Source organism: Camellia sinensis, chromosome 6 (assembly GCF_055761805.1).
Source record: "Camellia sinensis isolate YWXY chromosome 6, ASM5576180v1, whole genome shotgun sequence".
NCBI classification, from domain to species: Eukaryota; Viridiplantae; Streptophyta; class Magnoliopsida; order Ericales; family Theaceae; genus Camellia; species Camellia sinensis.
Window position 1 is genome coordinate 44,183,315 of NC_138966.1, and position 16,760 is coordinate 44,200,074.

Consider the following 16,760-nt stretch of genomic DNA (forward strand, 5'->3'; position numbering starts at 1 on the left):
TGATTTTGGCATCTGGTGGCCTATTTTCAAGCTTAATTGTGAAAAAGTGCCTTTTTGGACTTAGTTTTCAAACCGGGAGCCCCGTGCTAGTTCCGTAAGTTTCCACAACTCACATTGGTCCCTCCTGAGGTGTTTGAGGTATTCCCCAGGCCGTCCCGTGGCTGTTGCATGATTTTGGCATCCGGTGGCCTATATTCCAGCTTAAGTGTGAAAAAGTGTATTTTTGGACTTAGTTTTCAAATCGGGAGTCCCGTACTTGTTCCATTAGTTTCCACAACTCACATTGGTCCCTCCCGACGTGTTTGAGGTGTTCCCCAGGCCCTCCCGCAGCTGTTGCACGATTTTGGCCCCCGGTGGCCTATTTTCAAACTTAAGTGTGAAAAAGTGCATTTTTGGACTTAGTTTTCAAACCGTGAGTCCCATGCTAGTTTTGTAAGTTTCCACAACTCACATTGGTCCCTCCCGAGGTGTTTGAGTTGTTTCCCGGGCTGTCTCGTGGCTGTTGCACGATTTTTGCCCCGAAAGGTCTATTTTCAAGCTTAAGTGTGAGAAAGTGCATTTTTGTACTTAGTTTTCAAACCGGGAGTCCCGTGCTAGTTCCGTAAGTTTCCACAACTCACATTGGTCCTTCTCGAGGTGCTTGAGGTCTTCCCTGGGCTGTCTCATGGCTGTTGCACAATTTTGGTCTCCGGTGGCCTATTTTCAAGCTTAAGTGTGAAAAAGTACATTTTTAGACTTAGTTTTCAAACCAGGAGTCCCGTGCTAGTTCCGTAAGTTTCCACAACTCACATTGGTCCCTCCCGAGATGTTTGAGGTGTTCCCCCGGTCGTCTCGTGGCTGTTGCACGATTTTTCAACTAGTTCCATGCCTATATTTTGGAATAGTTTTCGACTTAGTTTCATGCCTACATGTTGGAATAGTGCAAATTTGAAAGTAGTTTCCTAATTGGGAGCCATGTGCATATTTCAGTGTTTGTGATGTTTCTCGGGCTTTTACATGCATAGTTCACTATCTTAGTTGAAGAATAAATTTTTAGTAAATTAATATAGAAACATAATATACTAACCAAGAAGCTTGTCCATCAAAATCTGAACTTTCCCCACTCTCAAAATTTCCCGTGATACCTTTTTGCCTCAAACACTCGATGATACTTTGTATCTTCTTGCTTTGTTTCTTCTCTGACTTTTCAAACCTTGCAATTTGTGCATTTTGTTGTGCTATTTGCAGCTCGAGGCGTTGAACATAATCACTATTTTCAGTAGGTGCAACAGTTGTATTCATAGAAGAAGAAGGCCTCATACCGATTCCTTTCACATAACTTGGCCTTGGCTGAAGCACTTTAACTGACAACTCCTCTGGGGTCAAGGGGATCGCACTAGTCTGCGAGAGGTGTTCTGCTTGCGTCTGTATCATGTTGTCCTATTAATTTGAAATAAATTAAACAAGTATTAGTTATTCTACCCTACACAGCAAAATAAATGATATTATCAAAATTGAAAGGCATTGCCTTGTACATAAATAATTAACTTGGCTCTTCGATGAAATCCATTCATGCGTGTCCAAATTGTAGTGGATGGACTTGCAAAATTCTGCTAAATCGGGCACTTTGCCGTTTGCAATTATCTGCTTCATTTGTTTGTCAATGTTAATTCAATGATTTAAATAACAAAGCCTACTAATCCAATAAAATAAATTATTAGAACGCACCGAGCTGTGTACCCTGATCGGGATTGATTTTGATCCACATCGATGTTTTGTTTTCATTTGCATCCTATTATTCACATTAGCTAGTGATGGTTCCTACACAATTGAAATACCAATACAAACAAGAAAAGATAACATTAGTAAGAAAAAACTTAATTTTTGACAATTAACAGACATTAAACATTTTACCTTGAATTTTTGACTATTCCACTTGTCAATTAGAGATGTCCACTGATTGAGAGTAATTCTTGCAGGTGGGTGGCTTCTCTCGTAATCCTCCCCTTTTGCATCCTTAAGTTGCTTGTATTGTTTGTGCAACTTATAGGTGAAACCACTCAATCGTCGACCAAACTGTGTGTCTAAAGCCTTTGTTACATCAGTCCGATTGCCTTGTAAATCAAACTGATCTTGCAAAATGAAAAAAAATTAAAAATTACAAAGAAACAGAGCCTAAACATGAAAAGAGTTTGTCAATAATTACCGCTAAGCGTTGGATCATCGGCTTCTTATCAGCAACATTCACCTTCTTCCACCTACGAACGCTCAGGTCTGGTAACTGCGTTCGAACCTCTATACCAATCTTGGAGACTAGCTTCGAGGCGTTGTCTCCTACTGGTGCACGAAACTGTTCAGGTATAGGAACTAACATCTTCCCATCCTTCTCGACAATGCGATGGGCCTGTATGCCGCGTAGTGAGCCACGACCATGTCTGTCATGTGATACTGTAAGGATATAATATTAATTGAGTTAGTAAGTAAACAAATGCAAGTTAAACCTTAAAAACAACTTTGCAAACTTACCAACGATGGTAGATGCAGTCACCTTGTCCTCAGGTTGCACATTATGAGGTGATAAGGGTTGGGTACTGACCTCCTCACTTGGGGGTTCCATCCTTTCCTCTAGGGTGGGAGTTAATGGCCTTGAAGTCCTGGTGCCATCTGTTGTTCCTGAAAGAACATAATCAAACAGTGAAAACGATATTTAAAACAGTTAAAATATATTTTAAAAAAGATATGATGTGTAAGATATGTGAAGAAGAATTGTAAAAAGTAAAAGACATGTTCACACACAAATATAACATAATGTGTATAATACCTCGCGGTCAAAGGAACCCAATGACTTATCATCATTGTCATCCTCACTCTCTGAAGGGTTATACTCAACATCATCATCTACTTCAACCCTAATTCCTTTTTCCCTTGTAGTTGCACATTTGGGCTGAACCGCACTCCCTAAAGAATTTGTAATATTCTTCACTCCAAGATTGTTCATTACCTCACAGTTCTCCTTGATTCGTTTATTTCTTTGTTTCTCGTATTCTGTTAGCTTCTTAGTTCTCAAATCACCTGGTTTCAGCCATTGTTTTTTGCCTCAGACCATTTTCTACAACTATATAACATAATTCAACTTTAATTGAAAAATATAGACAATGTCATCGTCTACCATTATATAAAAGAAGAAAAAAAAAGTAACATAATCATATAAAATAAAAATTACGTTAATTAATAACATCTGTTCGAAAATAAAGTGATCTACTAAAAATTACATATCATAATCCATATTAGGATCCATATCAACATCATGAATGTTATGTTCTTCATCTCCTTCATCATCTCTATTTTCTTGCATTATTGCATCTGATGACCCTACTTCCGAAATAACATTGAATTCAACATCATCCCTACAGTACCGAACAATTGGGTCAATGTCAATTAGAACAACATCAGTAATGTTTTCTTGTTGGAACACATCATTATTTTCTATAGGATCCAATAATTCTCCATCACTAGTGTCTGGAACATCAAAGACACCCCTATGTTGCACCCTTTGTACGACATTCCAAGGTTCATCCAATTTGGTATCATTTAGATAGAAGACCTGCTTAGCTTGACTAGGTAGGATAAATGGTCAGATTGGTACCACCGACTTGTGACGTCAATGCTTGTGCAATATGTATCAAATTGTATTGTTCTGTTTCTACCAGTGTTACCGGTGTTGTACCATTCACACTAGAACAAAACAACCTTTTTACCATATATGTAGTCAAATTCCAAAACCTTGCACAAGTGATTGTAGAAGTCATGCAATTTTCCTTCACGATCCCCGTGTGTAAGCACACCACTATTCTGACTCGTACGATGGTTGTCTAGATCTCGAGTATGGAACCGGCTACTATTGATTATGCAACCTGAGTACTCTTTCACTAGCAAATTAGGACCATTTGCTAATGACCACAATTCATCAGTTGCCTCTAGTGACTCTTCCATTCTCAATCTATTTATCTACAATTACATGTAACAAAGAATAAGTAAATAATTTATGAATGACAACATTTTATAAAACTTTAATTTTGTTGAAGTTGTAAATGTCAAAAAAATTATAAATGTTTTACCTTCTCTTTGAACCACTTGGGAACTTCTTGTCGTTTTATGTGGGTTATGTTATGTCCAGCTTGAGTTTGTAATAGATTTTTGTGTTCCCTACTGAAAAAAAAAAGTGATTACTACGTAGTTCCGCAAATAAAAAAGCTAAGCATAGACATAATTCAATGAAACACATACTCCAAATACTTTTCAATCTCTGGACTATTGTACAACACAAACCAATGAGCAATATCACGAATTTCTTGAGACATTTCAGCATCTCGTGTGATTAGACCAACTGGACGTGCAATTTTTGTGAATATTGTCAATCCTTGTTGACGTTCACTGCGATCTTCATTCCGTTCTGGTCGATTATGCATGGTTTCAATCCCATCAATATACATTGAACAAAAAGTAATGCACTCTTTGACAATGTAAGCCTCGGCAATTGAACCTTCTGGTCGAGCTCGGTTGGTCACATATTTTTTTAATGCTCCAAGAAACCTTCAGGAGAGAACGAATTAGGAGTATAATTACATATGCAACACACTTACGTAAATCTCATTTACAAGTATAAGTGTAAAAAATACATTTCAATTGGGTACATCCATCGATATTGTACGAGTCCTCCAAGAATAGCCTCACGAGGCAAATGAATAGCCAAGTGGATCATCACATCGAAGAAGGCTGGAGGAAAGATCTTTTCAAGCTTGCATAAAATGTGTATTATACGTTCCTCTAATTTCTCCAGTTCGCTCCGCCTTAGTGTCCTAGAGCATAGGTCTTGGAAGAAATTGCCTAACTCAAAAAGTGTTGTGCTAATTTCTTTATCCACGTAACCACGCATTCCAATGGGAAGAATTCTTTGTATTAGTACATGGCAGTCGTGGCTTTTTAGTCCTGTTAGTCTACCATTTCTTCCATTCACTGATTTGGATATGTTTGCCGCATACCCATCTGGATACTTGACAGTTTTTAAAAATTCAAAGAAACCCTCCCTCTCTGCAGGTGTCAATGAAAAGATTGCTCGAGGCTTGACATATGATCCATCGGGTCGTTGTGTTAGCCATAGCTCTTTCCTTATACCCATATCTTCAAAGTCTAATCGTGCCTTGTCTGTGTCCTTGTTCTTTCCATCAATGCCTAACATAGTTCCGAAAACATTTTCACTAAAATTTTTCTCCACATGCATGACATCAATGTTGTGTCGAAGTTTTTGCTTCCTCCAATAGGGTAACTCATACAAAATGCTTACCTTTGTCCAATTAGGTGCTTGACGGGGCCTTTTTCTATTACTTGGATGCTTTTCATATATGACACCGGTCACGTTGTCCAACTGGTCTTGTATCTTTTCCTCCAGCAACTCCAAAGATTTCTTCCGTTTCGCAATCTTACCATTGTATGCCCTACTCTTTCTCCTTTCTGGGTGGTCCTCAGGCAAGTAACATCGATGGTTAGTGTACCTCGTCTTACTTCTCAAAGATTCAAAATATGGTTCATCATTGCAAGTGTAACAAGAATAATGACCCTTTGTTCTCCACCCAGATATGTCACCAAATGCAGGCCAATCATGTATTGTCCACAACAAAGCTGCATGCACGAAAAGTCTCATTGGTGGAGGTGTCGTAAGTCAATGTACCATTTGTCCATAAATCATTCAACTCATCCACCAATGGTCGCATGTAGATGTCAATATCAATCCCTGGTTGCGATTCTCCAGGAATATGTAATGACATCAAAGAAAATGGATCCTTCATAACCAACCAAGGTGGCAAGTTGTATGGAATGAGTATGACGGGCCACAAACTATAAGAGTTGTTCATGTTCCCAAAAGGGTAAAACCCATCAACGGCCAACCCTAACCTCACATTTCGAGGCTCCAAGGCAAACTCGGGATCTTGTGCATCAAATTCCTTCCACTCATCACTGTCAGCGGGATGCCTCAATATCTCATTGTCCATTCGTTTGTCTTTGTACCATCTCATGTCCTTTGCCCTCTTCCTTGACATGTACAATCTTTTCAACCTTGGTGTCAAAGGAAAGTATCGCAATACTTTATGAGGGATCTTTTTACCCCTTCCACGATTGATCTTGTATCTAGATGTCTTACAAGTTGGACATTTATCTAGTGTTGCATTCTCTTTCCAAAATAATACACAATCATTTATGCAAGCATGAATGAGCTCATATGACAAGCCCAAGTCACAAAGTATTTTCTTAGCTTCATAAGTTGACTTTGGAACCAAATTTTCTTTCGGTAAAAGTCTACTTAAAAACTCTAGCATCATATCAACTAACTTATTGCTCCAATGATTTGTTACCTTCATATTAAGCACCTCAATCACAAACTTTAACATAGTATAATTTGTACAATTTGGGAACTCACGCTTGGCATCAGTCAACAATTGATCAAAAGTTCTCACTTCCTCCCCTTGGGTTGTATCAGTCGATTCCCCTCTTATTCGATCTTCCACTAAGGCTTTAATACCACCTACAATTTCATCACCATCAAGTCGCATCTCATCATCATGGTAAGCCTCGTTTGAAACACGGGGTTCCTTGTGCTGGTGCCATACAGTGTAAGTTTGCATAATTCCATATTGGAGCAAATGAATTTCCACATTTTGAAGATTTTGTCTACAAACATTCACATACTTTATACATGGGCACAACAGATTACCATTCTGGTCTATAACCCCCATTGCAAATTGAAGAAATTACTTGACCCCATCATTATATGGTTTACTCATCCTTCCATTAGCCGTCTTACCTAGGGCAATCCAACTTTTATCCATGTCTGATCACAAATGAAAGATTAGGAACAATATAGCATAATGTAGACTTGTGTATTTATGAACTAATTAAATTGAAAAATTCAATAACAACTTCACCAAATATATGCCCAGATCTTTAATGAAGATTCTTATACAAGTTCTAATGTTATATGCAAGTAAGGAATAAAAACTAACAAAAATGGTCATTATTGATTTTAACATTCTAACACCACCATTCTAACACCATTCCTACTGCAATACAAAAGCAAAATACTCCACCATTATAACACCAAAATACTCCACCAGCAGAACTCCCACACTGAAGGCTACTGATGTTGCACCTACTAACCTAGGCCCCTTCTAACCAGAATAGAAATCCCACAAAAACAAAACCAAAAATGACAGCCACTTCTGAACATAACATTCTAACAAAAGTTCTTAGTTATACCTCATGTGATATTTAATTATAACTTCTTTTTTTGTTTTTAAGTTACGATCCTTATAGTATTGAGTTATGTTATTTCTTATAATCAAATTTACAAATGACATAATTTCCATATGATATATATCCTCCTTTTATAAGTAATGATAAAGAGTATGACTAATATGCCTATCTTCATACAAAGCCATCTTACCTAAAATTAATTAGGGCAAAATATTTCTTTTATGGCATTTGACATTAAATTATGTGGACTTATCTTTAGAAGGGCATGTACATGAATAATCCCTTCCTCATGATGAATAATCCCTTCCTCATGGTGATGATCCCATGATTTCAACCATGTTTATGTAATTCCCTTCCTCATTATGGCGATCCCACGATTTAAACCATAATTATATAATTATGTTACCACTTGTTGAATTGAGTTCTACAATCTTGCTTCAAACCATTTGGTGTTAGACATACGACTTCACTTCATCTTTAATAATACTTGACATTGCAACACATTTTGATTTTCAATACAAGTACTTCGCAAGCAATGTGAGTATAAAATAAACATCAAACACCAGTCACAAGAATTATGCAAAATGGTTCAAACCATTCATGGTTGATAAAAAAGGCAACATCAAACACTACTAAAAACATACTAGCTAGTGCAAGAGCACACTTGATACTACCTAAACATAACATTACTACTACTACTACTACAGAGACCAAAGAGGCATGACCACTAATACATGTAATGAATTGCCACTGTCAAAAGGCCTAAAATATGCAGCCTATACATATGTAGCAGATGTGATTGAAATTGAAGTCAAAATGCTGAGTGGGATTGAAGAATAGTTGTATGGAAAAAGAAGCAACAATAGAAAAATAACAGGTTGTATATATATACATATATATTTTATATGTAAAAAAATCTGCAACCAGTGAGAGGGAAACTGAGGAATGAAATGTGGGGATCAACCGAAAAAGAAAAAATTGAGAAGTGGTGTAATCGACTGCTGAAGTTATATATATACATATATATATATATTTTATGTGTATACAGAGCATTATACAGAGCATATTTTATATGTATACAGAGCATATTTCATATGTATACAGAGCATATACATCAGACAAATACATCAGAGGGAGCATCGAGAGAGAGAGAGAGAGACACAGAGAGAGAGAGAGAGAGAGAGAGAGAGAGAGAGAGAGACTAACAGCGGTGGTGTTCTCCGATCGGCATAGCAGCGTCGGTGAGGAAAAGAGGGGCTAATGATCGGCAGCAAGGGAAGGAGAAACCAACGGCGGCGGTGAGGGCTGTCAGCGGTGAGTCGATGAAATGGTAGCAGCGGCGGCGAGGGAAGTCTGTGTGTGAATGAGTATAACGTGTGTGTGTGTGTGTGAAATAGGTTTGAACTGAGAAATTATTGTGTGTGTTTGAGAAGAAGAACCGATTGGGCCAAAACATTTTTATTTCCCCCCTAAAATATTTAGTGACTAAATTATTTATTGGTGACAAAATTATTTCTTCACCAAAGATAAAAATATTGGCCACAAAAATAGTTTTGTCACTAAATGATATTAAAATATTAAAAATTATTGGTGACCAATGATATATTTTATGCTTACTAATTGGGACCTATTTTACATTGATCACTCTCATTTTGGTCCATGTAAATTAGGGATTAGTTGGGTTTTTGTTGTTACAAGTAGAGATGATTACTTTTATAATAGTACACTTATTATGGAGATGATAATGTATTAATTGTGAAATTCATTAATCACTCCCTCCGTCCTATTTCATTAGTCCATTATTTTATTTTTTATTGTCCTAAAATGTATGTCCACTTTGAAAATATAATAGCCCTAATTTTGTTACTCGGATACATTATCAATTTCCTTAATAAAATCCAACTTCACAATACAAGTATGGAAATAAAGGTATAAATGAATAAATAGAAAAGGTTCTCTTTCGAATAATATAAATGATGGAATTTACAATATCACAAATTAGAATCCATGACCTTTTAGAATTACATCGAATATTACAAAATAAATAATTAAAAGGCATGAACAACATCATTTCTATAACAAATAAACTCTTTACCCACAATCAACAAGAATTGGTTCTCAATTGAAAACACCTTTTGATCCTTGAATGAAACCTACTCCGCACCTAAAAATGGTTTAGTCATGAGGGATGAACACAAAGGTCCAAGAGGGATTCACAAGGATTCTAAACAATAAAACTTCATAGATAAAAATGATCATGATTCTGGATAAAACAGACCAATTCCTTAATTCCCTTTTAGTTTCACAAAACAATTTTATTATTATTGACAATTTATTACATACAATTATATACCCATCGAGTACTCTTCATATAACAATCATTATTCCATGAGTCCTACAATAATAAACATAAAAAATTACTCCCACATTTATCAGCCTCAGCATGGAAGGGCAATTGGGCTATCAATCCAATACCACAACACTGATTATACGAGTAATCAAAACCACAACACAATTTACTGGGCGCTAACTGGAATGAATCATAACCTATCTAAACGAGCCACACTTTACTAGTGGCTAGCCGGAAGGAAAGCAGAACTTTCATATAGCCCCAACAATTCACTTGCTTTACTGGGCGCAAGCTGGAAGGTAAGTGAATCCTATCTCCATGCCCTACGCTATACCGATCGTTATACGGAAGGAATGCGGAACCTCTAACCATGCTTTACTGGGAACAAATTGGAAGGAATGCAGAACCTCTGTCAATGCGCCATGCTTTACTGGTCACAAGTCGGAAGGAAGCAGACCTGCAGACACCCCATTTTTGACCGTCCTCAAGACTTGGACGTCACCGTTTGAACGCTCGGTGATTATCCATGTTTGTGTTCGTTTGGAGTTCCCGGAGGTCTCGGCTCGCGTGCCTTGCCTCAGGATCTCTGAACTCAACCGTTTAGTGTTTGGTTTCACACCAAACACTTGTGTTTTGCCTTGGAGGGTCAGGGAATGCCTTGTGAGGCATCCCCACACACCACCGGCAGTGGCTAGAGGCCACCGGCTGGTTTTTGCCGGCCGGCCGGCCGACACTATTTGTTGTCGGTCAGCACTATTTAGTGCCGGTCGGCACTCTTTTTTGCCAAGATGGCATTTTTGGCCGGCCGACTACTGTGCATCTGCTTTTGCAGATATTTTAAGACAGCTGTCTTGCTTTTTGCTCCCCTCCATACACGTGTATGGAGGGATCTCCCTCTTATGAAGCTTGTCTTGTAAGCTTTACAAGACAAGAAGTTCTATAAAGAGAGGGGCTCTCTCTTGTTGCAAGGGTTAGACACTTGAGACATTTTAGACAGCTTAGACAGCCATTTTTAGGGTTTGAGTTCTAGGGTTAGGGTTTGATACACATTATCTCTCTCTTTTTCCCTCTTGTGTGTGTTAAAGTGTCTTTGTGTCTTACTATTGCACACAAACACATAGTGTTTCACCTTCCTTTGGCTCCTGAGGTTCTAACCTGAGGTTCTAAGGGGCTGATCTTGGTGTTTTGGTGTTGGACTCAAGCCAAATTGGGCCATTGGAGCATCATTGTTGAAGAGGTCTTCAAGGGTGAGAATCTTACCCTTTTTTACCCCAATCTTGCATTGTATTTTTACCTGTCTTAAATTCGTTTTTGAGCTTGGTGTATAATACAAAAAAGTTCTGTTTTTTAGCCCTCTTGATTTTTTATTAAGGGTGTTTTGTGGTTTGAGGGTGTTTGACCCCTCTTAGGCCTTGAAAGGCCCCATTTTGAGCCATTTTGAGCAAGCTTCGAGACTTTGGTGTTTGGGCCTCTTCACCACTGAAATCTTGAGGGATTTTAGTGGTGGAGATGGTGCCTTGAAGTCTCCAAAAGGAGAGGGCCACCCCCTCTCCTTGTTGTCCTTGAAATGGACCATTTTTGGCCTCTTGAGAGAGCACCTAGCTAGGCTTCATGTTGACCATGCCTTAGTTGTTTTTTGTGCTTAATATGTCATATTATGCCTCTGATTTTTATTGGTTTTGGTACACCATGCATGCTTAGCATACCTACCATGTAATGCCATGTTATTGCCTCAATGTGCTTTAGGTTGTTAGCCCTTGTTGGAGCATGTTTTAGGCTTAGTCTTGTGAAGATTTTGTGCATATTTTGCCATGTTCTAGGTCTGTCCATGGTTGTTTGGGTCGGATTTGGCATGGATCATATAGCCCCTTTGCATTTTGGCTTGTTGGCCTTAAGCATGTGAATGTATAGCATGACATTTTTGTATTGATTTGGTGATTTGGAACCATCTACCATGTCATTTCAGTCCCATTTGCATGCCTATATGTTTACCTTGGACGCATCTTTAATGCTTTGAAAGCTTGTGTAGTATGCTCCATGTCTTGGCACTTGTGCATGCCTTTGAATTTGAGACATTTAGATGCCATCTAAGTGGTCTTTTGGGCTTTATTTTATGTGCTAAAATTCTGTTTTTAGTCATTTAGTTCATGCCATGTTTGGTCTTGCTAAGTGTAGTTCAATACTCCATTGGCTTACTTTGAGTACTTGGACCATTTGCATGCTAATGTTTAGCTTATCTTGTTGCTTGGTTTGACATCATCCTAACATGATTTACAATGCTTACCTTGCATGCTACATGTCCATGATTGCCTCTTTCAATTGTGTTTGAGAGTTGCCTCATTTGTGCCTAAGTGTTGGCCCTTTAACATGTGCATGTGTGTATGTGTTTTGGTCCCTTGTTTTGGTCACTTTGGCCCTTGGTTTAGGCCTAACTAGAGCTGCCCAAATCATGTTTTAGACCACCTTTTCATTGGTTGGTATTGCCTCATGTTTGCTTGTATGCTTGCATAAGTGCCTTGCCATGCCATGTTGCATCCTTAGCTTGCATGCTTAGGTTACCTTGCATCTTGCATGCATGCCTTGTTCCTTGACTTGGTGATAGGAATTGGGCCTTGATTTTGTGTGTTTGGTTTGCATTTCATTTGACATGAAAGTTGCATACTTGATTCTTTGGGCCATCATGCATGGAAATGCGTGATTGGTGGTCCGAGAATCGAGACACATGCCCCTTTGAGTCACAAACATGATAAGGGACATGAATGGTGCATATATGCTTTGAATTGTGCGGCCATGCTTTGCCTTGCCCTCTGTTGCTGTCAATTGCAGATTCTGCAGGAACACTTTGCCGACCGGCAGTGTCAAGTGCCGACCGGCAATCCATTCTCTGCCGACAGCTTCATTTTGTGCCGATGGCCATAACACACTGCCGGTGACAGTTCCATTCAGCCGGTGGCACTCCTCAGTGTCCAAGGAACAATTTTGAGATTTTGGCAGCCTCCAGAGGAGTAAAGGAAGGAAAACAGAGGCAGCCTATGCATGGCGGTGCATTTCCGAGCAAGACCGAGCGTGCATTGCATCGAGCTCTCCTCCCGAGGCGGTTTACTGCTTTTCCTAGATTAATCAATTTGCTTAGTTGATTAGGCAATTTGTAATATTTAATTAGCTTGCGTAGTTAATTAATTTGTAATATTTATTCGGTCCCTCCGAGTGAGGGCAAATTTGTAATAAGTGTGGGTGAGTGTGTGAATGTCTTCCAACCCCCACTTCTTTCTTCCCTTTTATTTACCTGCTTATGATGGTAGATTAGGGCATGTTTAAATTAGCATACCTTATGCTATGCATGCGTGCATCCATATATTTGTCTCGCATGCACCGGGCTCGGTACATCACGCTAACTGCATCTGTATTTCAAATTCCAAACTGAATACATGTTAGTTGTGCATTTTCATATGTCATTCATAGACTAGCCGAGCCTACTCTAGCAACATTTTGTATGCGATGCATTAGGCACTTAACATGGACTTGGATCATGCATGTTTGCTAACGAGTTCTTTGTTTTGGCACGGAGTACTATGTAAGTATTTTAATGTTTTAGCATCTCGCATGCGTGTGAATGTTAACATGATAGCATGCTCACCATGCGGCTAAATGCTTATGTGATAAATTGTTTGAATGCCTGTGGGTGAAGGTTGGATTGTTTGAGTTGGAAAAACTCGTTGAAATCTGTGTTTTAGCCTACTTGAGAGTAGCAAATTCCAAAGCGCTTTTCAAAACAAACGGATATGTAATGCTTGTTTCCAAATTAGGCAATCTAGTCTATACTTGTTTGCTGCGCGCATAACATGGTAATTCTAGGCTAATAAATGGAATAAGAACACATAACGTTTTCAAAATTGGATATCATGGTTAGTAGAGGCCGGTCTTCGGACCGGGCGAAAGGGGGTGCTCATAGCTGACCTTCCCTGATCGTACCCAAGCTCCCGAGCCGAGACAACTCCGGTGATGACGGACATGTGGCCTTCGGCACCGAGTCAGGGTTTCCTAAATTTCCCCATTAAAAAATATTTAGGTGGCGACTCTGTATCTGGCAAAGCAGTCCATGTTTGGCACTTCTTTTCAAAAAAATCTATTTCTCAAAACGATTTGCCAGATCTGGACTCTTTGGTTCAAGATTAAGAACCGTAAACACAAAATCGAGTCCGAACTGTAGTAGCGAAGGCCCCCCTCGCGGGACGCGTCTACAGTTTCTGGCGACTCCGCTGGGGATTTTAGAGAGCTTGACTCGAACTCGTGATATCCTGTTTTGATTTCATTTATGTGTCTCTTTGCATTGCATGTGCATTGGTGCGCCTAAGAACACAGTGTTTGCCATCTGCCATTCTTGAATGGTTTGCCGGAGGCTTATCTTGTCAAGGCATGACCATAAGGCTGACCGGTTATGGGCTCTGACAGCATGGGAACACAAACCCTGGTTTTTCACCGGGGCACCCTTTTGACCATTCGACCTAATGCATATTTGGAATCCATAGTGACCATTCCAAACTAGGACAGGTTGCTTACCCGATGTTAGGTTGTTTGAAAACTGCTGCGTGCATAGTGAAACCCTAGCTCCTGACAAAATAGGACAGGGAAACCCTACCCCAACATAGGGGTGTTTTGGCTCTCTTTACTTGCTATGTGCTTTTAGAATGTAATTCGACAGGGAAAGTATATATCAGTTTGCAAGTTTGAGTATCAGATCTGAGGACACCAGTATCAGTACTATTGAGAACCAGTTATCTGTGGGTATCAGTTCAGTTTTGGGGACAGTGGTTTCCGGGGAACAGTGATCAGTAGTGGAATACAGTTGTTCGGCTACACCTGTGTTTGATCCGTTTGGGGCTGAAATGCTGTATGTTATTCCTTTCAGTTCAGAAGGTCAGAGAGTTGATACAGAATAGCCAGGGTTCTCCCTTGCCGAGGCAGGGCTTATGATGACGCAGAATTCAGAAGAGATCGTAGTTATGACGGCTGCATTGGAGCAGGGGATCACTCTGCAAAGTGAGGCCAACACTGATGTGTCACATCCACCCAGGTCGCCTGTTGTGCACCCGGTTTGGACCCCCCAGCTATACCAGGCTCGCGAGCCTACTACATTTGAGCTAATGGGAATGATAGGAGATCTCCAGAGGTCTGTGGCGGATCTCGCCTATGGAATGTCAGCTTCACCACCAGCCGCACCGTATGCCGGGAGTTTTGTACCCCAGGAGCCCCCGTTGTTGGGACGAATTGTGATCGAACTTAGCTAACTGGAGATGGCCTCCAACTATGGCAATGACATATCAACATCAACTCAAACCCTCGATCAGGCTGAGGCTAGAGGAAAAGACAAAATGAAGGCAGATGCCGATCCCAGTGAACAACTGCTGTGGGCAGTCGAGGCTTTGAAAGCCGGGGGCATGAACAAGCAACAGATATCTGCAGTTGTGGCAAAAACTGTGGAGGATGCTTTCCCCACTCCACCTGAGGGTAGTTCAAGCCAGTCAGAAAATCGGGATAGGCCCCGTCATGTCAAGGCAGTTCCTCCTATTCCCGCCCCTGCACCCGGGAAAGATCCGAAAGCTAAAGTGGCGCCTGCCGACCCTTTCGCTTATGCGGCTAGTAAGAGCGCTCAGACTCCAAAATACCTGCCCCGGGGGCGCAGGACCTTTCATGCTCTCTACATGCCTTTGTCCAAGGCACTTCAGATCCTTGCCGAGAGAGGGCACCTTAAACCCTTGGAGCCTCGGCCTCTCCCGAAGAATCTCCCCGCTACGCATGATGCTGCTCAGTACTGCGCGTACCACCAGCAGACGGGCCATGCGACCGACAATTGCTTCCGCCTCCGTCATGAGGTGCAAGATTTGATTGACAATGAGGTTATCCTCCCACCCACCTCAGCGAAGCCTGTTACCACCGAGCTGTTGGACTTTGAGGATACTGCAAGTATGTAATCAGAAAGTGAACCACCTGCGGGCGGCGTCCGGTGTATTTTGAATGTGGCGTCTGGCACGCATTTTTGAGTGGCTGTGAACGCTAACTTTGTAAATCCTGGCTTGGGTATCGAGTCAGTCTTTTGTTTTGAGTCTGTCTCTTTGTCTCGAGTCAGTCTTTTTGCTTAAGGGTCTGTCTTGTTGTATCGAGTCAGTCCCCTTTGTATAGAATACCAGGTGATTCTGGGGTTGTTGTCCCGAACACTGTTTTGTCTTGTAATTACCTGTTTTGTTTTTGAGTCTGTTTCTGCCAAGGGGCCAGTTACACCAACAAATCTGAATGAAACAGCTGTTGCTATCTCACTTTCGTGCTTGCTTTCAGTATAAGTGCCAGAGAATTTGATTGGGCTGACAGTACATCTCCCCTGCTCTCCTGTGAGCCAAACTCATTGCATTAACCTAAGTTTTTCAAAAAAAAAACCTTTTGTACACTGCGGTGATGAAAACGAAGAGGAAGGAATTCCTCGGGTTTTGCAAAATTTTGATCATTTTGAGAGAAAGAGAGGCGTGCTAAGCCTTTTAATGAATGAAATCATGCTTGTCGGCGTGAGTACTGAGAAGGATCCTGGCTTGATCCAGATTGGTTCCACACTACTTTCGGTACGAGCGATTTGTCGCTTTCTTAAAAACTTTCAAAAACAAATGCTTTACGCGGCCCTGTGAAGACTTGTGTGGAATCGCTCTTGAGATTGCGCAGCCTAGGATCGCTCTCAGCCTCAAGATTCAACCCGTTCGTTTTCCAACTTTGAACCCGTTCAGAACGTTCAGAAAGTTCAACGGTCAAACGTCATGTAAGGCCCGCATGGCCGGATCAAAAGCAGCCCTCGAGCAGGAGGCATCAAAGCCGAATCAAAACGAGTAGATCTCACCAGAAGAAGCTCGTGGAGCAACCATGAAGGATTCTTCTGCAAATCAGTGCAACAGCCGTTCTCCTAGACACAGAGAGGCTTCAACTACAAAAACCATTTGGCATGGACTTGTTACACTTTTACCCTTTGAGAGGCTCGCTGGGCCGAAAACCCGGAAAGGCGGCCCAGGCAAAAGTTAGAGCAAGAGAAGAATACCGAAAAGAAAAGAAAAAATACAAAAATACAAAAGAAAAGAAAAAAAAA

The 16,760-nt window shown here is 40.4% G+C and overlaps 1 protein-coding gene across 1 annotated transcript; it reads right to left on the reverse strand.

The window, feature by feature from the left end:
* Window positions 1–4,633: 4,633 nt before the first annotated feature.
* Window positions 4,634–6,770, reverse strand: LOC114264104 (uncharacterized). The gene is made up of 2 exons (XM_082876071.1): window positions 5,708–6,770; window positions 4,634–5,658 (listed from the first exon to the last, which is right to left on the reverse strand). The coding sequence occupies exons 1-2, from the start codon at window positions 6,768–6,770 to the stop codon at window positions 4,634–4,636; spliced, it is 2,088 nt and encodes a 695-aa protein (XP_082732197.1).
* Window positions 6,771–16,760: the final 9,990 nt, after the last annotated feature.

Excerpts from the sequence above, each read along its gene's own strand:
- LOC114264104 (XM_082876071.1), bottom strand. The coding sequence starts at position 6,770 with ATGGGGGTTATAGACCAGAATGGTAATCTGTTGTGCCCATGTATAAAG. Across the intron at positions 5,659-5,707 it reads GAATGATTTATGGACAAATG|CTTTGTTGTGGACAATACAT; the intron begins GTACATTGACTT and ends TCGTGCATGCAG.